The sequence below is a fragment of the Numida meleagris genome, chromosome 1, assembly GCF_002078875.1.
Source record: "Numida meleagris isolate 19003 breed g44 Domestic line chromosome 1, NumMel1.0, whole genome shotgun sequence".
Classification (NCBI taxonomy): Eukaryota; Metazoa; Chordata; class Aves; order Galliformes; family Numididae; genus Numida; species Numida meleagris.
Window position 1 is genome coordinate 170467882 of NC_034409.1, and position 23162 is coordinate 170491043.

Here is a 23162-nt window from a genome sequence, read left to right on the forward strand (position 1 = left end):
ACCGCTTTCCAGAAAGCTTAGGCTTGACTTGAGGACCATGCTTATAGCATCTCTATAGGCAGGAAACATTAAATCTGGGGTCACCTACCATGAACTATGTTTTCTGTGCTTACTCTGTGGGTGCCCTCATTCGACACAAGAACACTGCAGATTTAGGCAGATAACATTTCACAATTGCACACTTGCAAAGGATTGGTCATAGGGAAGAGCAATGAAAACTCACACTTGAGATGGATGGCAAGTGGCCAAATGCAATTCGCTGCTGCTATCTGTCTCTCTATACTTTTTTCCAAAAGGGTCGGGTCTCTTCCCTTCCTGGGCCATACTGATAACAGCCAGGTTAATCCAGTGCCCTCTGGGGTATGTGGAGTTTCCGATGAGCTCTCCTCAGGAGCCAGCTGCCCTTTCCAGGTGTTTCACTCTCATCTGCTGTCTGGGTTGCGATGTGTATTACCTCTGCTTGTAGTTCAAGCCTATCAACATTGTGCATTCACACTGAGGATGGTTCTTGCACCTTAACAAACTGCTGGTTCACTCTGAGGTCAGTAGCTGCATCGTTTTAAAGGCTGTAACATTACCTTTAGCTGACAGCTGTTATTGCCATTTCTTCACTTTGCTTGAGGACAAATTGTCTAACAACTTTGGGTTTGAAGGCAGAAAAAAAGCTAAGGAACGTAGGTAAGATTTTCTACTTTTCTACCACATTTTTTTTTTACTATTATAAGCTATACAATGATTATACAGCTTTAGTGTGCTTCCATCCATGTTTTGGAGGCTGCTGACTATAAGCACTCTGTCTGCACAGCATGATTCCCATCAGATGCTTAACCAGGTCACTGTCACATCGGCGCTTGGTGTATGGCAATGAAGTTTATTTGTAAACTAGCAAGTGGTTTTGGAGAATCCTTGCATGTTCTATTCATAGCATCACAGCCCCAGTGTTTGTTGATGTTCATGGGTTGTTTTGGCATCCCTCAATGATTTTACTGTTTGAATGAGATTTTAAATAACTTGGACATATATACACACTCATATACATAGACACATATACATACATATTGCCTAGCTCATGTAAAACAATTATGAGTTACTGAAGCATCAAAAAGTGAGATTTGGGGAAACTGATTTTTGTGAAAGTGCAGACAAAAATTAAGCAAGCACAATGTGGTTGTTTTGATTGAAATCACTGAAGATACAGCTCCCCACAAATCAACTTACCATTTGCAAATGAGGATGAAGACTGTCACCAGAATATTCACCGTCAAAGTTTTGCAGATTCAGGTCAGGCAGAAGGAGCTTATTTCTACAACTACAGGTGAAGTTCAGCCCTCTATCTATGCAAATTCTGACTTAAAAGCAGAAGTGCAAGTGCTTAGATCCACTTCCTGCAGATACAATTTGCTTTGTGATAAGTGTCTGATACAGAACAGCATCTGCACAGACGGAGACTTTGTCACAACGGATGTGCCTGCGTACTTCTGATAACTGAGAACATGCAGCCAGGTGGCCTTGATGTGCATCTGTTCTGCTCATCCCCCTCTCACTGTTGATGCTGCTGAGTCCTTGACCAATTTTTGGCCTAACAAGGGCTGCTCCCAAAAGACAGTGTAGAGCTGCATCAGGGGAGGGGCAGGTGGGGGTTAGGGAAAGGTTCTGTACCAGAGGGTGGTGGGCATGGAACAGGCTGCCCAGGGCAGTGGGCACGGCCCCGAGCTGACAGAGTTCAAGGATCGTTTGGACACTGCTCTCAGACATAGGGTTTGAATTTTGAGTGGTGGTATGTGAAGCCAGGTGTTAAACACAAATGATCCTTGTGTATCTCTTCCAACTCAAGATATTCTATGATTCTGTGATTCTATAAAAAAGACAATTTATGCCTGTTTCTAGAAAATGCTGAACTACTGAAAATGCTGAGTTCTCTCTACTGACTGAGAAAATGATAAATAATATCTTTTCTCTTTAGGAGGAATTCTTTCAAGTGATCTATATAAACTGCTTGCAGCTTATGCTCTTACAGGTATAAAAAACCAATTGCATCACTTACTTCTTATCGAGACTGACCTGTGTTTCAGCCGTCTTTGAACTGATTTATTTAATTTACTTCTATTTTCTGATTAAACTATGTATTTAAGAAGTAACCAAACGTAAGTAGGAGAATTCTGAGGTGAAGAATTATACGCTGTTCTTACACTTCCCTAGGAATCCACTTAAGGTCACTACTTTGATACTTTTTTTTTTTCTGTTTAGAGATTAGACCAGTATTTATTTCACTCAATCACAGAAAAAAAGATCAGGCTGGAAGGGTCTCTGGAGATTATCTAGTCCTACCCACTGCTCGAAGCACAGCCAGCACTGAAGTTACACCAGGTTGCTAAGGGTCTTGTCCAGCTGAGCTGCGAACACCGCACGGCTGGAAGACACAGAGCCTGCCTGGGCAAACTGCCAGTGTCTGAACACTTGGTTAGAACATGGTTAAAAAAAGAAAGACTATACTGAATGTAGCACTTCTTGAAAAAAAAGCTGAGTGTCACTTAGAATCATAGAATAGAGTCATGGAATCATTAAGGTTTGAATAGACCTCTAACATCATCAACTCCAACCGCTGACCCATTACTACCATGCCCACTAAGCCATGTCCCTCGGTGCCACATCTACCCTTTCACAGAATTCCTGGATCATGTTTGCACTGGAAACTACAACATGACACATTTCTAGAGACAACCCAGACCTAAATGGGGCTGAGAGGTAATCTCATTGTCCAGGACTGAGCTCCTGGTCCCCAGCTGGACGGGTCTGCAACCTGCTAAACACATAGTTTACCACAAATCTCGTATGTTTTGTGGTTCTGAATGTGCCAAAGGTTTACTCAAACTCGCATAGCCAGATAAAGGCAGGCGCAGCCTTCTGACAGCAGCTTGCAGCCCCAAAGCAGCTCTGGAAGCACCAGCACAGGGAGAGCCTTGCACTAGTGTGCACACAGAATCACAGAATTGTAGGGGTTGGAAGGGACCTCTGGCGGGGGAAAGGGTTCGAAGGGACCTCTTGAGTCCAACCCCCTGCTAATGTGGGTTCCCTACAGTAGGTTAAGCAGGAAAGCATCCAGAAGGGTCTTGAACATCTCCAGAGAAGGAGACTTCACAGCCTCTCTGGGCAGCCTGTTCCAGCACTCTGTTACCTTCAAAGTAAATGTTCTTCATCATGTTCAGATAGAACTTCTTGTGTTCAAGTTTCTGCCCACTGTCCCTTGTCCTGTTGCTGCATGCCACTGAAAAGAGCCCAGCCCCATCCACTTGACTCCTGCACTTTAAATATTTATCAACTATGATGAGCTCCCCTCTCAGCCTTCTCCAGGCTGAACAGCCCCAGGTCTCTCAGTCTTTTCTCATAAGGGAGATGCTCCAGGCCCCTCATCATCTTTGCAGCCCTCTGATGGACTCTCTCTAGGAGATCCCTGTCTTTCTTGAACTGAGGAGCCCAGCACTGGACACAGCACTCCAGATGTGGACTCACCATGGCAGAGTAGAGGGGGAGGATCATCTCCCTCGCCCTGCAGGCCGCACTGTTTATGATGCACCCCAGGATGCCAGTGGCCTTCTGGGCCACAAGGGCACACTGCTGGCCTATTGCCAACCCATTGCCCACCAGGAGGGCACCTGCTAGGCTCAACTAGGCCTGAAATCTTTAGTGTGTAAGTCCAACTGTGCAGGATTTTTAACATGATGGTTAGTGATGCATAAATAATGAGCTACTGGCTTATATTCAGAAACAACAGCAGCAGTTTCACTGAGATTTTTGGTGTCGTGGAAATGCGGCCAGCACACTACTTCTCTCCCAGCAGAGAAGAGCCGCTTTCAGGCACACGACGGCGGCTCCGCGGGGTGCTGCGGGCAGCCCGAACAAGGCCTGCGTGCGGCAGGGCGCGGATGTGGGCAACAGCCCGGGCGAGGCCCCGCCCCGAGCCGAGGGAGGAGCGGCCGCTGCCGCCTGACCCTGCAGGCCGCGGCGGGGCTTTCTGGGCGTAGTCTACCTCGGAGAGGGCGGCCGAGTGGCCGTGCCCTTGCGGAGAGAGTCGGCTGTGGCCGGCCCAGTGGGCTGTGGTGAGGAAGCTCGTTCGGCTGGGAGCGGCGGGGGGCGGCCGTGGGGCGGTGGGGGTGTCCCCCAGGGCGGGCCGGGGGCGGTCGTGGTGGTGCCGCGGATGCGCCACCCGCGCTGCGGGCAGAGCCGTGCTGGGAGCCGGGCAGGGCGCCGGCCGGTGCCGCGCGGAGACAGCGACGGATCGTTCAGGGTTAAAGTGTCGCTGAGAAGCAATTATTCTCTAAGTGTCTCGGTACGTGAGTGAGGAGTTGCTTAGCAAAATTCCCTGCTCCATGTGTTCTGTCTGCTTTGAGAGATTTGGGTCGGGTTGGGCTTCGGTTGTTTCTGTCTGCTGGTGGGAAATCTGTTGCTGATGACGGGGAACTGGTAGGCCTGCTCGTAATTAAAAGTGTTAAATAGCTGTCTTGCGTAACTCCAGATCTCGTTGGAATCGTTTCCCTTTCCCGGAGAACACGAGATAGTAGCGATGGCTTTGTACACGGTCCCGGTGCAGGCAGCACAGCTGTGTGACAGGGCAGCCACTTGCCCCGCTGTGCTCTCACTTTCCGTTTCAGAGACGTGCCCAGCTGGCACTTGAGAGCTGACAGCTCTGCCCTCACACCCTGTGATGGAAGCTCAGGCCGTGCACAGCATCAGGAAGAAAGTTGGTTTATGTGGAGAAAGTAGGCTTGAGACAGTAGTGCTGAGAGGAGGGCGCAGGTGTGGGTGCTGCCAGCCTCAGAAGACGCGTGCTGGAATGTCAGACGATGGCAGTTCACTGAGTCCTCAGTAATTATAAGAGGGTAGGAATTACCATGTCAGGTCAGATCACTGACTTTCATATTATCCAGCCCTAAGTGCTTAAATATCAACTGTAGGCCACCACTTAATGAAAAATTTAAGTGCTACTCTAAAGAGACTAATTTAAATAAACTAAAAAGGAAAAAAAAGGTGAAGTTGATCAGCTAGTATCTGCTATATTAATTTGAATCCTTTATAATATTTGTTTTAGATCAGGTATGTTCTCAAAAATCTCAAAAGTTACCAATACCTTAATTGCTTTTTACAGACTAAGGCTTAAATAGTTCTGTCTGCATTGTAGTTCTCTGTGACTGTCTTCATCTTTGAAATCAGCAGCTGAGAGAGAAACAGCTGACATATCGGAAGATCTCTGGATTAAGGGGTTGGTTTTGTTTTCCCGTAGCCCCACCTACAAGTTTCAAATACAGGGAGCTGGAAAGCGTGTTCTACCTCTGTCAGTCAGGATATTTAATCCCCTTAATAAGCATTAGGCTTCATGTTTACCTTTTCACAGTTAGAAACACAACCAAACTGGATTTTTAAACTTCTTTTTTTTTTTTTCTAATGAAGAAGAATTTGCTGCGTTAGAGGAAGGACAGTCAGCCAAATAGGTGAGGTGTTAGCTTACAATATCAAATAGAACCCACATTGCCCTGCTGCCCGGTAGCCTCCCTTGGCCAAGTCACTTGGCACCAGAGAGTATATCTGTAATGATGCGTGGAAAAGGGCTGAGGAATGAGTCCAAGTGCTGGTTTGATCTGTGATGATCTACGGTGCCCATTAGCTCTTTTTTTAGCTCTCTCTCGGACCAGCTTTCTGGAAGGCAAGTTCCTGTAAGACTTACAGAGCACTAGGAAAACATCTGGGCCAGTTTGTACATTCAGCCACTGGACCAAAGGTTGAATTCTGGAGCTCTTGTATTTAGCAATATGCACTTGGCCATTTGTTCTAGCTTTAAAACACAGGAAATAACAATGGACAGAAATGGATTAAAACATACTGAGCACTTAAATATTGTATTAAGATCATGCACTGAAAAAGATAATGACGACTGATCTTCCTTGCATATGATCAAGAAACTACTTAAATGTTCTGTTTCAGAGAATGTTTCCTCTTGTGTTCTAAGGGAGCGACCCAGCTGGCTTATTTACTTCAGTATGCCCACCATTATTTTGTATTAATTTTAATAAATTAATAAGAAAGAATTGAATTCTTTCCTTCGGGCTGACTTTTAGTTATCCTGCATTAAAATCAACAGTGAATTCCTTCCTCTGTTTCTAAGCGCATTGTCACACTCATGAATAGTTTGGCAGCAACTGCTGTACACGCAGCACAAATTTGGGATGTTTCAAACAATCAGAGATGAGTTAACAATGCTCCCACTCTTCTGAGTTGCTAAGCCTGTTTTTGTATCTCTGTCACACATGGCCATGCAGTGCTGCATTGTATGCACTGGTCCTGCTGACTGCTTGGTTTCCTGACACATCTTTTATTTAGGGTTAATTAAGATAGAGCTTTAGCGAGAGCAGTGTTTTTGACAGTACAGTGAGCATACAGAGTAGTAAATTACTATTGCTCGCTATTAAGCAGAAATGCAGCTGTTACTTTTGGATTTTACTTGATCTCTCTTCTTGTTTTACACTAGCAATTGTTAGGAAAAGTAATTATTTAAAATCTGGATAGTATCTTTGCCTTAGCTGCCCCCAGCTGTCAACGGTTTACAGGCGTTCGGCCCGGTTCTGTGATGAAGGAGACAGGGGACCCACGGGCCCACGCCCCGGGAAAAGGGAGAAGGGAAGGAGATGGCCCTGAGAGCAAAGAACAGCGGCAACAATCTGATTTACTAATTTACTAAACTAATTTACTAAATAAGATATCGGAATGCAAAACAACACACTATAATACAATATAATTACAATTTAAGCTGATAAATCCAATACAGAGAGAGAGAATGTCCCAAAATCAAGGTAGGCCTTACTCTGCTACCGACGATAAGACGGCTGGAGAGCGAGGTGCTGCCAAGACGAGAGACGGCGAAAAAAAGGGACAAGGTCTCGTGATCTGCAAGTTTTTAGCTTTTCCCTCCAGCTGGAAAATGGTAACAGAGGAGCAAAGTACCGTGGGGAATGTAGTAGTCCTTCTCTTCTGAGAACCAGGTACATTCACTACATGATGTTATGATGTGGAATACCAATAACCAAAAATCATAAAACCATGACACCAGCAAAACCAAATCAAAACGCATGGGGCAAGGCAGGCAATGGTGCTGCAATTTTTGTTCAGCGAGGTAAACAGTTACTGCCCTAAGGAGGGACTTCATACAGAATAGGATTCACAGGCACTAAAAATGTCAAAATGCTATGTTTTGCTCATAAAGAAATAAACCGTGGTGTTAGGTTAAACTCTGACCTTCTTTCTTGCTCTTCTAAGCCTTTTCTGTTTTAGAAGCTTCAAATAATTTTTAGATCAGAGTTCTTCACTGTTAAGCTGTTTTTCATCTTTATACCCTCCCTAAAAGAAAAATGGATTTTCTGTAAATGCAAGTGTTGATGTAAGATGATGTGGTTTAGGAGTCCCTAGGGGTTTTTTTTGCTAGCAAATTACTTGACGTGTGCATCTTTAATTACTCCTCATACTTGGTTAATGTCTATGTTTTTTCATTATGAGGAAACTTAGTGCATATCTTATGAGTGACGTAAGGACAAAAGGATAGTTCTCCTAGGTCATAATATCTTTTTCACCGTGGCATATAGTCTTTGTCATTCATATAAGGATAAAGCTGTGTCTGCCAGGTTGTTCATTCTTTCCAGTTACTTTCATTCTAGTTGCTTGCTGATGTGCTGGTTGGGAGCATGCTCATAGCTTCTAATCTTTATGCTTAGTGGTTGTTAACTGCACGTTTTTTCTTGTGCCAGTGTTGTTCTTCAGCCTAAATCAAAGATACCATGCCTGTTGGCAGCAAGTATCTAGTCAGCCAAAGAATCTCCTCCAGCCCTAAATTCATTTTCTGCTGTGGTGGCTTGAGGAGCTTGTGACCTATTCCACCAGGGCAGCCTTCTGCAGCCAGTCCTCTCATGTTCCTAGCCACATATCTGCTGCTGGGCTGAAATGCTCACAGCTCGTCTCTTGCGTGCAGTCTGATTCTGTCATGTCGTGCAGGAACAGGTGCAGTACAGACTGCATGATGCTTCTGTCATCTGACTGCAGATGCATCACTCACACAAGTGCCATCTGCTTTTTGATAATAAAGGGTGTGGGAGCGGAGCACGGCTTTCAGTCTTTGCCTCTAAAATGTTCTTCACTTCCGAAGTTAGTCTGTTTATATTGGAGGAGAAGAAAGATATTTTTTTTCTTTTGCTTTATTGCAGTAGCATAAACCAAGAAGAGCTATTAAATAAATGTAGCTGGTGTTTCAAGGTTTTAATGAAAGTTTGGATTTCCATAGTTCTTTCCTTCCTTCCTGACTTACTTTCTTCGTTTCGTCCAGTATATTTATAGAGGCTAATCCAGTCTCTTAGCCTTTGTTTTATTGGCTTGATGAGCCAAACTTATTTCCCTGGAGAGAGGTAATTGGCACACCAGAAGTTTCAGTAGCCTTCATTCCTCTTTCTGTTCTGCTGCAGCTTTATTAAATGCGGGTCGGCACTGTGTGGGGAGTCTCACCTGTGCTTGTACAGTGGCATTAATGCTACAGTGTGTAATAGAAATATTCTTATTTTTGCCTTTCTGATTTTTTACTTGCCTGTTTCATGGCCATGCTTTTTGTACCTTGCTGTCATTGTGGCTGACAAGCATCTCTAGATTTTTCTCCATTCTTCTACCCGGCTTACAGCAGAGAATTGTTTTTTTCCTGAAGATATACTCTCTTAAAATAATGTTAACAAGTACTGAATAATAAAATATTAATAGACTATTGGTAAGTAATATCCCTTTTTTATTGTTGCCCATGATCACTACTATTTTAGTATCATAACCTACATTGAACTGACAACGGCTTTCAACGCTATCAGCAAAAAAATGTCAATGGATTTTTTTTACAATGTGTGCTGAAAATGCTGCCTTAGTCCAAGAACAATTCGTGTTTGCTGCATTTAGCCAAGTTCAGTCAAAACAACGGCTTTACATGTTTTGAAGTACAAATGAACCCACTGGATTATTTCCTGCTCTTTAATTGTTGAAGTATTCTTCAAATAGCCTAATGTATGCATTCCAAAATAAAAATAGAACCTACAGTCTTTTGTACGTAGTGGTACTTCAGGGTTTTGTCACCTGGGGAGCAAGGAAGGGAAAACAACAGTCTTCTTTCTCCCATTGTAAACACTGTAAAGGAAATAAATGATTCCCCATTTTCCTGTTGTAAAACACAGCTTTAACTGTTCAAAATGTTACTTCCCAATTCCATTGGAGTGTTGATGTTAGTTGGGTGTTGATGTTAGAAAAAAATTGTCAACGTTTGTTTAAATCCATCGAGTACTTTCCCTTAAATCATTTAAGTAAAAATGTACTGAGTTTGCAAGTTTAGCCTTTTTTTAAATAGACAAAGAACTGAGTTTTTTAATGTCTTAGGGAATTTTGGGGAGGAAGCATTGAAAGTAAAGGTAGGTTTCCTTGTTTTACTCCACTGTTTGGTACTGATCTTAATACTTTTTAAGATGGAATGCTAAATTTCAGGAATGTCTATATTCTTCTGATGCTTCTTAAGAAATAAATGTCTGCCATGTAATCAGCGGTGATGGTTCCTGAATTAAATTCTTTGTTGACTGGGAGTCATACATTCTAAATCTAAAGGTTAATAGAGATAACTGAAACATATCAGAACTTGTACCAAGCAACTAGATAGCTTTCTGGCAGTAAACGCGGTATGATCACCTTTAGAGAGGACACTTCATTATAAGGTAAACTTTGGCTTAATCTGTGAATACTCTTACCAACTTTTATTCCAGTGCGCAGCAATGGAAGAACTGCAGAATCCAGTTATGCAAGAAGATGCAAATGTTAAAGCTATTAATGAAGAGTACACAAAAGCCTTCATTTTTATCAATAAAGGACTGCACGCAGATGAACTGGGTCAGAAGGAAGAGGCAGGAAGTTACTACAAGCAAGGACTTGACCACTTGCTCCGAGGAGTTAGCATTCCATCGCAGGGTTCTGCATGTGTAGGACCCCAGTGGGAGTCTGCTAGGCAAATGCAACAGAAGATGAAGGAGACCCTCCAAAATGTGCGCACTCGACTTGATATTCTAGAACAAAGCACCCCACCTGTAGAAGCATGCCCTGCTGCAACGGATGACCCTGCTGGAGTGCCCAAGTTATACCCACCCATTCCTTCCACAGAAAAGCCAGAAAGGCCCCCCCCACCTAATGCTCTGTTTGTACCACGTCAGCCACCTCCAGCAGATGGAAGTGTTGCAGCTGTAAGCCAGGGGCAAATTCCTTCTATGAGCCCATCATCTGCAAAACCTCTGTGTCTGCCAAATGAAGCACCTCCTGCCTATACTCCTCAGGCTACCAATGGCCATTTTACTGTGTCTTATGGCACAGACTCAGGGGAGTTTTCTTCTGTCAGTGATGACTACTACAGAAAGTGTACTCAGCCACCTCCCCTTCAGAACCTGGGAGTGGATGCAGATGAGCTGATCTTGATTCCCCAAGGCGTACAGATATTCTTTGTGACTCCTGATGGGCAGGTCAGTGCTCCTTCGTATCCTGGATATCTACGCATTGTGAAGTTCTTGGATACAGATAGTGAGATGGCCCAGAATCGTCCACCTGCATTTCTTCAGGTAACAGGAAAATAATTTTTTTTTAATTATACATTTTTTAAATGTCAGTTTTAAACAGCAATCTTCTTATGTTCTTGCTTTTCTGAATCTAAGTCTGTGTGATGATAGGAGGGATTCAATAACCATTGGAAAAATGATTTTCTTCAAATAAACAATTTTATGGCTTTTCTGAGAAAATGTCCTCAGTGTCTTCCTGAGGTTCTTGAGTGCTCACTGTTGTGATAAACTCCATTTTCTAAAGGAGTTGGTTTAATGCTTCTTTTTTGTTTCATAAAACCAAATTCCCTTTCCTCACATTGAGAAGAAATGCTGATTCATCTGTTGTAACATTTCAGTATAAAATGGATTTATGCAGTACCCACTTAGTCGCAGCTAGCGATAAGGTATTGTGGTCAAATTAGAGAATCTTAATTAAGAACTCCAAGGCCTGTGTTAATCCAGGATGTGAACCACAAATGAAAAAGATGCATTATTCGGATATTTTTTAGTGCTTACTTCTTGTGGGCACATTCTGTAATGCACATGGTGTTTCTGATCTAGTTTCCAACTTGAGATCTCCTTGATGGAGATCTCTTTGATGGAACTGTCTCAACAATGAAGGAGAAACTCTGACAAACAAACAAAAAAACTTATTCCTGCTTTTGGTTCTGCTAGTTAGGAATCTTTAGCAGGCCAGTGACAGCCATATGGTCTCTTTATCGTCTTTATCAATCATGTAGACCTGTCCTGACATCTACAGAAAATAACAGGCATTGTGAATCTTGATTTGTTTGGCAGTGCACTTCATCTCCTTCTGCAACTAGGCCTCAAGACTAGGCTTCAGTTAAGAGGCTACCAGCCTGAACTTCCACCAGTCCTGTGGAAATTAATATTTTCTCTGTCAGAATTAATCAAGACTGCTATTTCCACAGTCATGTAGGTTTTTGAGTTGGTTGTGGTTTGGTTTTGTATTGTTTTTCCTAGATGTCTAAGGCTTTTTTATTTTTCTTACTAAACTGTATGAAAAATGTTTCTAGAGCTCATCAGAGCATTCTGTCTATCTTTTCTATTTAAAAAGATCCTTAAATTCCTTCACGTGCGTATCTTTTCCAGGTTTGTGACTGGTTGTATCCTCTAATGTGCAACCAGTCTCCTGTTCTGTGCTGCAATACGGGAGTCTACATGTTCCCTGACATGATGTCCCAGATACCAGGATCCTATGTGGGAGTAGTGTTGTCTTCAGAACTTCCAGCAGCTGACAGAGAGCTCTTTGAGGATCTGTTAAAGCAGATGTCTGACCTTCGACTCCAGGTAAATTCCCAGACTGCCTTTTCTAAACCAACTATGAAAGGTGGAAGTGGAGTATATCTGCTAGTTTATATTTAGCGCGTGTCTTATTGTCAAGCTTACCTGTGAGAAATACATAAAGTAGCCAAGATTTAATGGTACCTAGTAATGAAACTGTAGGCTCTGTGAGATAAGGGTATTGAAATTTTAAAATAATACATTATAAGCACAGAGAAGAATTGGAAATCACTCTGGATATTTTCACTATTTTTCCCAAAGCAAAACATATCCCCCAAAAGAAAATTTTCAGGAGAAAGTGGGATTTTTTTTTTTTCCTGTGGGTATATGTGCACACATTTCTCTGTGTGTAGTTTTGATGACAACATTCAGGGAATATTGTGCACCAATGCAATTACAATTCAAAAATGTTCAGCAGCTTCAAGGACAACCTGTGAAAATAGTGAGTACCTCAAAAATCTGCCTTCAAATGGGACCTCGAAATAGATTCGTCTGGTATCTCACTGCAGTAAGATTTTAACAGAATAGAAAAAAAAACACATAATCTAACAAAGATGCAATAAGATAGAGTGACTGGAAACAAAGTGGAGAATGTTACTGTAAGAGTGCTGGAGCACCATGTCAGGAAGAATGGTAATCAATAATCACTCAGTAGTTCATAGCAAGATACCTGTTTGTGAAAGATACCATCTTATTGAATCACAAAGACTTGAATGCAGTGACAATGAAGAACCAGTTTGCAGCATGCCATGTGGGTGGAATTCTGTTAGAAATCCTGTTGAGTTCAGCAGGGAATTGTACTAGCACAGAAGGCCACTACTTAAAAGGGAAAAGCACTACAGAACTGTGTGATGTTTCAGTGCAGGACTTACTGGATACATTTGTAATTTTTCCTGTGTAGAAGTAGTTCCAATTGGATATCGAACTAGTCCCTTAATTGTCCTAAAATACATGTTTCTGTTAATATTCCCTGATATGATATCACAGGTGCCAGGATCCCATGAGAGGGTAGGGTTACCATCAGAGCTCCCAGCAACAGAGAGAGCGCATTTTGAAGATAAATTAAAACAGATGTCTGGCCACAAAGTCCAGGTAAATTCCAGGACAGTGATTCTAAAGCTTTATAGTAAGGAAAAAAAAAAAAAAAAGTCATCACTTAAGTACACCTTAAAACTGGTGAGATTCCAGACCTTTTTGACCACAGCAATGTATCCTCCCATGGTGTGTCCTGTGGTTTTGTTTTTTCTTTGAATATTTACTTTTTCGGGAGGTTCATTTGCTGCAGACCGCCCTGCTTTGCAAATCAGTAGCAGATTTCTGGAATTTTAAAAACTTTGATATAGCACTTTGATATAACTCCCTTTTGGTAGATTATTTCAAAGCCTAGTCTGCTGGCTATTTAATGTATGTTTTACATAATAGTCACAAGGATCTAACTGGCAACTTATGATTAATGTAACTGTAGTATGGAGTCTTAGAGAAACCATTTCTGCACTTCAGCAAAGCCCTTAGAAGAGTCTTTTGTTTTATTCTTCATGGTGACCCAGACTGTGGCAAAAAGAAATTATACCTGGAGCATACTTTGGTTTTTGTTTGTTTGTTTGAATTGGTTTAAGGGTTTTCTTTAATTGTAGATGTGTATTAAGGTTATTTTTCCTGCCCCACACTCAAAAGTGTTTTGGTCATCTGCTAAGGGCATTTCTTGAAAATGAGGATTTCACGCTGAGATCAAGCAGTAATTGATGACATACTGCAAGTCAGTGATACTTCGTTAATCTTTTGGGTAGCAACTTACTGAGACTTAATCCAGTCTTTCCTGTTACTGTTCTTGTTTGTTTTTTACTGTAACAGTCATCTTTGTGCCTCAGTGTTACATCCTGCTAATACTTCAGAGGAATCTAAGAATTCCATGCAATATCAAGTATTACTCCATACTGTGTATTCTTTCTGTTTATAGGTTTCATCTATGAATGTTTCCATATAGGCTCTTCCAGACAAAAACATTTCTTTCTATCCCTCACTAATAAACATTGTTTTCAATCACTGAAATGTTTTTTTTTACTGTTCTTTTATTATTTTTTATTTTTTACATTGCAAAAGTACTAAAAATAGAATCCTAACTAAAACCTAAATCCATTACATTTTTTTCTGCCTTTTCTAGTTAAAGTTCAATTATACATTATCTGTGAACTGTGTGATGTTACACTTCTTAGAAACACTAAGCAGACTGTGGTGGTGATTGCTACGTTCGTCTGATTAGTGTCTACTCAAGAAACTCTGGAGTTTGACATGAAATTGTACAGAACCTATCTGCCCAACTTTGAATGTGGAGCAGTATGATGCACAGCTTGGCATGTTCCTTGGCTATGCCAGTCTGCAAAAGCAGCAACAGCACAGGCAATGAATAATGTCCTTTATTCTTGGATATGAGAGGGAAGGATGAGGTACAAACTACCAGAACAGCTGCATTCTTTTAGCGTAGCTGGATTCTCTGAGCAAAGACTTCAGTTCCCATACTGAATAACAGCAGAGTTGACTTCTCTTTGAGAAGATAAGAATGATAAATAGAGAAGTCCTTTATCGCTAGTTAACTTGTGCTGTAGGTTATACCTACATAGCTGACCATATGGCCTTACTGGCAAGCAGATCTTCTCGTAACTGTATGAAGAAAGTGTACAGTGAGCAAAAGTAATTGAATTTGAAGGAACACACAGAACTGGCTTTTTTTGATAATGAATACCTTGGAAGTGGATTCTCAGATATTTGTTTTCACTTGTTAGCCTCCAGAAGCCTCCAATGACATGATTAATTTGCCTCAGACTGTACATATCCAACCACAGCCTGAAGAAGAGGAAAATCAGAAAGAGTTGCCAGAATGGAGTGAGAAAGTTGCCCGTGGAATCTTGTCAGGTACTACTGTAATAAGAGGATTAACATTAAATATAAACCTCTGCAAGTCAAACAATATTGTCATCTAAAAGTGTGCTAGTAGAAGCTGAGAAGTCAGAAATAGTTGTTCACCAGTTCCATTTCTAACAATGTGAAAGATACTTTGGTGTGCTCTATGAAAACAGTGCAGAGTTTGAATCCCCTGCCAGTGTTCTTGCTCACTGCAAATGGGTTAGACTCCTAATTTGACTATGTAAATTAGCTATTGTCCCATGTGACTCAAACCACTGTGATAGCACAATTTTACTCTTGTCTGAGCAGTTATATTAAAGGAGATATCTGTTGTGGTTTCTGCTGATAAACAGTTTTTTTTCCTCTGAGAAGCTTTGGAATACACAAGTGACCAGCTGATTGGAGTAAATATGAATGTGCTAGAAGGGCAGAGAGGTTAGGTTGTACATTTTCAGAATGTTAATAACATTGAGATGAGCACTTGTATCACTTTTGACCCTGCTGGGACCTGGAATCCATCTTTAAAAAAAAGAAAAAAAAAAACACCATGAACAACTGAGTTTCTGTATTAAGCTGACATTTGGACAAAGAATGGCTGTACTAAACTTAAATAAAACGAACTGGTAAAATGTAGGTGGTGTAGGAGCAGAATTCATTTGCAGGAATTCACGCTGGTGCAGTCAGGGAAGAATATAATTGCAGACTGTAATTGGGAATGTTTCTAAGATCAGTGCTGGAGAGGCAGAGGAGGGAAAGCTGTAGGAATTCTAGTCTGTAAAACTCCACACGTTTTAAGAAAAACAATTTTTGCCCTGAAGGTGCATCCTGGGTAAGCTGGGGCCTAGTAAAAGGAGCAGAATTTACTGGTAAAGCTATTCACAAAGGAGCTTCCAAACTGCGAGAACACATTCAACCAGAAGAAAAACCTCTGGAAGTCAACCCAACTGTGGCAAAGGGGCTTCATGTAGCAAAACAGGCTACTGGAGGAGCTGTGAAAGTCAGCCAGTTCTTAGGTAAGATGTTCCATCTCATAGCATATTGTATTTTTGCCTTAGAGTAAAGATTTTGTATAATGAGAGCTGGTTTATTTAGCCAGGGAATTTGAGGAAGGACTGACCTGGTGAAATTCAGAGGATTAGTTGTTTGTACCTGGTTATCTCCTATGTGAGAGATGTGGTTTAGGAATCATTTATATTCTATGGCCTTGATGCATCTTTTTCTTGACTAAAGTAATAGTCTAGATAGCAGAGCATTTCTCTGGTTTGAATTTTCATATATTTATATATATATTTAAAGTTTTAAACAGTTCAGAATGGTGTCTTTCTTAAGGTAATCACCATGTATTTTAAAAGCTATATTGTCACTGACTACTAACTTATATTGTATCAGTGCACGCAGTTGTTGATACATGCACCTGCAAAACATGTCCGTTAGACTATGGGTAGACTTCCAAATAGTAATCACTTGGTGTTCAGAGATGCTTGGGAATCATAGGAGCCTTCAGTAACATTCCATTATTTATTTGTATTAATGTTTCTATTTAGTGTCTAGTGACTCATCTGAGTTCAAAAGTAAATTGTGCTGGATGATACCTAACTACTTTGAAGAGCTGGAATGATTATAAGTGTTCTCCAGAAGACGACAAAGGAAAGAAAGACATCTTGTTCCCCATCTACAAGCTGGGGATAATCAAGCAATGGAAACACTTCTTTGAAATTAGAGTGTGTGACAAGTACCTATTTATTTTCTAGTGCTTTTAGCCATAAGATCAGCCCTACTTGATTGTTAGGAAATTGAGCTGAGCAGGATCTGAAAACAGGTTTTCCTTCTATATCAGTTCAGTTACTTAAGCATAGATTCAAGTTTAAGTAGAAGTAACATTCAAAACTTCAGTGAAGCATACTTTTAATTAGGATTAAAGACTCTTAGAGAAAGATATTCTGTGTTCTAACTAAGTAATCTGCATACAATTCTCTTATGGTAGTTGAGGGAGTATGTTCAATAGCAAGCTGTGTTGGAAAGGAGCTGGCTCCGCATGTGAAGAAGCATGGCAGCAAATTAGTTCCAGAATCCCTTAAGAAAGACAAAGATGGCAAATCTGCTCTTGATGGTGCCCTGGTGGTAGCAGCAAGTGGAGTTCAAGGTAACAAAAATTCCTTATGCTTTTTTAATTGCATACTTTTCAGTGCTATGAACTCAATTAAGCTCTTCTTTTTTACAGGGTTTTCAACAGTGTGGCAAGGTTTAGAAAGTGCAGCTAAGTGCATTGCTAAAAGTGTTTCAACTGAGACCGTAAAAACTGTGAAACACAAGTAAGTCATGTTTTTTTATGGGTTTCATCTTCTACAGTGTATTGTCATTGTGAATGAATACTGGCAAAAAGAGCTTATGAAAATGAAAGAAAGCTACTAAAATACCCTAATTATACAGCATATGATAAGCTGCTAAGTGCACAGTAATGAGCATCTCCTGTGAGTAAAAATACAAAATGAATGAATGCTTCTGGTTAAATATATATATTCTCTTCTAGAACTATTACAGATTCTGGCAGTGTTAAGAAATACTGTTCAGATTTATATCATTGTTCTACAGTGTGTCATTATGGAAGAAAAAAAGCAGCCATCTTAAACCTCTCAAATGTGATCCTGTGTTTCTATAAACATAGCTGGACCTCAGAAAATGAAAGAACTTCAGCTATCAGCAGGTTATATTAAAGCAATGAGGTACAAAAGGGAAAGGTTGTAAGGAAGTCTAAGGCATAAATGGCAATAATAAAATGAAACAAGAAGACAGTAGGCTGGACTGGCAAAATATATGAGTTAGAAAAGGGTAGTGTGATTTATGTTACTAAGATGATGCAAAGAACTAAGCTGAAAGATGCTTTGGAGAATAAGGGAAGATACTGAAATAACTGCAACATGTATGAAGTGCACCTCTCCAAAAAATGCGCAATAGGTATAGCTGGATGTGTAAGCAAAAGCATGTAGGCTGAATGGGGCCAGTGATAAGGATAGCAAATAAGATGCTAAAAAGGATTGCTGAAAGTGCATCCGGGCTACTAGCAGAGGGTAAACAGCAGGAGATAGTACTGGGAGGACTGGCAATCAGGGTTCTGTTCTGATGCATTTTAAATAGGTTAGATGGCAAGCTAACAGTGGTGCTTTCTCCCTAATGTTGGTTTTTAGTAGAAATGTCAGGAGGTATTTGATTGGTACTTTTTCACATAAATTCACACTGATGTTTTCTTTTAGATATAAAAATAGGAAATACGGAGATCAGCAGGCAACAACCACTAAGTGAAAGACAAAAAGTAATTACAAGTTATTACGTACAATACAATTTAAAATATTTGATAATTGAGAATTTCCTCTGTGTTTAGACTATCCTATTACATAACTGTATTAAAATTCTACATACCTCTTTTGTATACTGGTGTCCGTGTCAGTGAGAGAAAGGCATAATTCCATTCTGAGTACTTTGATGAACTAGCTAAATTCCCCTTAATGGAATCAAAGCTAAAGGAGCATTATTGTAGTATCTCTTAAGTCAACAAAGAATTCAGCTCAAATTTAGCTGCATTGCCTTTGCAGATGGAAGAGATGCTCATAATATGTGTATGATAATCAGAATTGAGGGAGAACATAGTTTCAGAAGTAAGAGCTCTGCAAAAGGACCTTACTACTAATCTGCTGGGATTTTGCAGTGGTATGAACATTTGCAGTATATGCATCTCCCCAGCTTTTTTTCTTTTGTACAAGCAATGCAAATCAAACAGGCAAAGGTAAAAATCAATTATCAAATATTTAAGATGTTATTTGGGTTGGATAACTTACAGTCTTAACAAAGTAAGCTATTTTAGTGATATTATAGAAAAATGGCTTATGATATCCCTGAAGTGAAAATAACTAATCAAAAAATCAAACTGACAAATTGTGCTCCTTTGCTCTGACATTAATTCTGTGATCTGCAAATCAGACAGTGGTGATTCAAGGATGTGACCCAATCAGAGAATTAAAAACAGGAACAAAACAAAAACGCTGATTCTTCTAATTGTTTTGTTGTTGGCTCCCACCATTATACCATGGCTGCTGTTCTGACAACATGACAGATTTTTTTGGATCCTCTGAAATTCTGTGCTTCACTTTGGCCTTGTTTTAAGGTCCTCTGAGAATCTCTGGTCATAAGAGGCGTAGGGAAAAGTAACTCCACTAACTGCTGAGATTCTACTGTTGCAAGAAATAACTTCCCTTTGGCCTGGATTGTCTGCTTACAGTGCTCTCTCAGGAAATGTCTGGCTGCTAGGAAAAACTGGAGTTTTTTAGATAGAAGGACAGAAGCATAATGGTATCTTTAAAGAAAAATCTATATGCTGGAAGAGCAGCCTTTACTCAAATTATTTCGTAATTTCTCATTTTAATCCTTAGACATTTGCCTGTCTGCTTATTCTTTGTATGTATTTAATTCTTGCTTTCAGAAGAGTAATGGTGAAGAGAAAAATACGAAGTATACATTTGCAAATCTGTCTTCTTTCTTAAAAGGTATGGAGATGATGCCGGCCGTGCTACTGACAACGCTATGAGCTCTGCAATCAACGTCGGTGTTACAGCATTTAACATTGACCATATTGGTATCAAAGCTGTTGTAAAGAAAACTGCAAAGGAAACTGGCCATGCTGTATTAGATGAATATAAAGTACTGGATAAGGAGAAAAAGGATAAAAAATGAAAACAATGAAATATTTCTCAAAGCCTTATATTCAGGATGAAACTTCATATTTAGAAGTAACCACACTGCTGATCTGTGATTTAATGCAAATCATACTGTGCTCTTCAAGCAACTGTGACTTAAGTTGCCACGGGAAAATACAGAGTGGTCATTCTTAGAAGGAAAAATGAAAGTCTCCTTAATTCCTCGTTCTTTATGGATGCAGGATATGAGTTTTCAGTTAATTAACTTGCCTCTGTAAGCACTTTCTCAAAACATAATATGGAATAAGAGATTAATACAGATATGTTATTATAGATGTTTTTGTAATACATTATATTTGTAAAGAAAGTGGTGATACTGAACAGATAGGATTACTAATTCTGATACAAGTAGGGTTACTAGTTCTTTTTTTTAACTATCCTTAAGTTAATTTCACTAAAGCAAACTGTCATATTTAATATGAACTTAAGTAAGTTTCATGTTTCATTCTTTCCTTTGTAGAGAATTTCTCTTCTCAGCTACTAAGCAGCTAGTCTTATCCAAATTTCATTTTAGAAGAAATGAAAGTTGAGCCTCAGGTAACTGGATAGTCATTTCTTTTAAAACTTTTTTTTTTTCCATCAGCATATAAGCAAACCAAAGATTTTAAGCATTTCTTCTAATAGCTCTAGTATTTACAGCTCTAGGAAGATGTATTTTCCAGGAGAGTCCATAAGGAATATTTAAAGATTCTATGAAATTGAGATTTTTATATAGAGACAATGTCTGGTTTTGCACAAATGAAAATATTTTTCTTTAAAACATTCTACTGAGATCACTGGAAACTTCTATGCATTCTGTACTTTTCAGCCAGTCCAGAAAGATTCAGAGTATCTGATGGAAGGCATTAGGTATTTGTTTCAGCAGGCATTTCTAACTGTCAGCATCTTTATTCTACTGAATTCCTAGTTGCACAAGGGACACCTCCAAAGTGTATAACAAGCATTTCTACTTAGGAGATATGTGTGGAATAGAATAGATACTTTTATGTAGCTTTCTCATTTTGTTCCTCGTGTAACTTATTCCTAGTTCAAATGTAGAACCCTTGAGATGCTTTTCTACTGCTACTTATTTAACAGTTCATTATTGAGTTTTAAAGCTGCTATACATTCTAATCTTGGCTGGACCTGCAGCAAACAACGCCATGAATTTACAACTTTTCTCCATTTTAAGTAATTGGAGAAAATAACTATAAGTGGTTGTCAGCAAATTATCACAGTTCTAACAAACATCTGTTGGAATGGTAATAAGTGCACATTTTGTGATAGGTACTGCAGGTGTGCACTTGGGGTGAAAAAAATGTGAAACAGAGGAGCTAATCACTTGAAGTGTAACTTTGATGTATGAAAATAAAAATGAAATTGGTCAAATGGTGCTTGGCTTTATGATACGAAGTTACTGTGAAATGATTGGAAAAAAACAGGACTTCTGAAGTAATTAAAAAAAAAAACAGTCCAGGAGTATGCCTACAATAGAAATATGCTCATCAATTAGAGCTTAAAGTATTTCAAACTAAACAGGCCCATCAGAAGCACATCATAGCAATTTCTATTACTATGGTCTATCACTTGCCAGCAAATGTTAACTATTTTAAGGCAAATACAGATCTCATACTTGCAAAAGGATTTTTGTTGTCGTCAATCAGTTTTGCAACAAAAATGTTTGTAACTTCCTTCTCCCTGTCATTTAGGTTTCATATAAAGTTCTTGCCCTTTAGTTTAATTGATAAACTATTAAAACAACTCAGTGTATTAAAACCAACAGTTAAAATTGAAGTGTTATTGTCTTCAGGAGACCAATTTGTAGCACACTGAACTGAAAACAGGTTGTAACACTATCACTATTAGGCCAGGCATTGTTGTGCTGTTCAACTCACTCTCACTGTCTTCTTTACGTGTACTCAGCCTTTCAAATTTGTCAGAAAATTAAAGCTTTTTTTTTTTTTAATTGTGTTATATCCATGATCTTCTTTTTCACATTGTTACAGAGTTTAGTCACTCTCATTACTGCATCTGTTTTGCTGTTGAACCTACCCAGCTTCAGCTGTCTCAGCTTAGGCCCTGAGCAGCAAATCCATAGGCTTCTCTCCAGTTCCTCTGCTGTATAGAAAAACTTTCACATGCTGTCTGTGTTAACTCAGCCCATTCTTTTATACACTATATCAGCTCCCTTTTATCTTAGGTTTGTTTTCTATTCTCAGCTTGGTATGGTTTTTACTTTGAACACTGGCCATCTTTTGATGTATGGCAATCCTTGTAGTACTCTCCCTAATGCTGTTTACTGAGTGCACTGCAACTGGATTTTCTACTGCTGTTTCCAAATTCATTTATTCAGAACTTTTCTGCTACAGTAGAAACTGTAGAGACTGATCTCTATGTCATTCCAAGTTACTGCAGCCTCTGGCATCTTCACCATTTTGTAGATACAAACCAGTGTTCAGCCCTCAGCTAAATCTGTAATCTTTCAAAAAAAGTTGGCAAAACCATCTTCGAATAAAACATGCTGACGAGGCTTAGTTATTCTGATTGCTATAGAGTGGTGTAGGTTGGAAGGGACCTCCAGAAGTCTGTAGTCCAACCTCCTGCTGTTCAGCTGGAGCAGATCACATCAGCTTACGTTTTGCATATCTTCAAGGTTGAAATTCACAAACTCTAGGTAACCTTTACCGTATTTGACCCTGGTAAAAATAAATATTTCTCTCTTGGATTGAATCAAAACTTTTTCATATGCATTTGTCTATGCTGCTATTCATGCTTACATTTCAAAAGAGTCTGGATGCTCAGTCTTCTCTATGCTTTTCTTTAAGGAAGCTGTTGATAGCACCAAGATCTTCTTATGCCTCCTCTTCTTCAGGCTGAAAATTGATCACACCTGCCAACCCTTAACAGCCCCTAGGATTTGTTTTGGAGCCTAAAGCTAAGCACTCCAGCATGTGGTCCCACAAATACTGAATAGAACAGAAGAATCTCCTCCCCTAGCCTACTGGCTACGCTCTTGATAGCGCAGTCCAGGTGGCCACCCTTGCTGGAAGATTTATCAGTGGCTTATGGCCAGCTTGTTGTTTGTTAGGAACCGCCATGTCTTTTCCTGTGAATCTGCATTCTAGTCAGTGCCTCTAGCCTGCACTTTTCAGGACTTTGAATTTGGTTCTTGTTGGATTTCATTAGGTTTCTTTACAGCAGTTTCTCTCTCCAGCACTGTCTGAATGGTAGCCTCCTTCACAGTGACTGCTCTCTTCAATTTGTTAATCATCAGTAAACTTGCTGTGAGCGTGCTCTGGCCTGTATTCCAGGTACTGGCTCAGAGTCAAGCAGTCTTATGCTGCTGACCACACTTCAAGACTGATTGAGGAGCCAGCTTTCTACCAACATTATTTCTCAGTTATCACATCCATCCAATCTCATCAGTTTGGCTGTAAGGGTATTACGGGCTTTGTTGAAGTCAAAATATACAACCACCTCCCTTGTTTCCCCTTGTCCACACAATCAGTCATATCATCATACCCTAATATGTTGGTGCTACTGAAATAACTGAATTTAATTATGTCAAAATTAATCTGTTGTAATCCAAGTG

At 40.0% G+C, this 23162-nt stretch overlaps 1 protein-coding gene across 4 annotated transcripts; it reads left to right on the plus strand.

Annotated features, from left to right (window-relative positions):
- Positions 3940-21364, plus strand: SPART (spartin). 4 transcript variants are annotated; one of them, XM_021377736.1, is made up of 10 exons: positions 4181-4327; positions 9819-10658; positions 11751-11948; positions 12930-13034; positions 14723-14852; positions 15662-15856; positions 16828-16986; positions 17065-17155; positions 18095-18153; positions 19382-19516. In XM_021377736.1, the coding sequence occupies exons 1-9, from the start codon at positions 4196-4198 to the stop codon at positions 18141-18143; spliced, it is 1899 nt and encodes a 632-aa protein (XP_021233411.1). In that variant the 5' UTR covers positions 4181-4195; the 3' UTR covers positions 18144-18153; positions 19382-19516. The 4 variants fall into 4 exon arrangements, with proteins under 4 accessions (XP_021233422.1, XP_021233411.1, XP_021233391.1 ...); XM_021377747.1 differs by lacking the exons at positions 4181-4327; positions 18095-18153 and adding an exon at positions 3940-4097 and having other exon boundaries at positions 19382-21364; XM_021377716.1 differs by lacking the exon at positions 18095-18153 and having other exon boundaries at positions 19382-21364.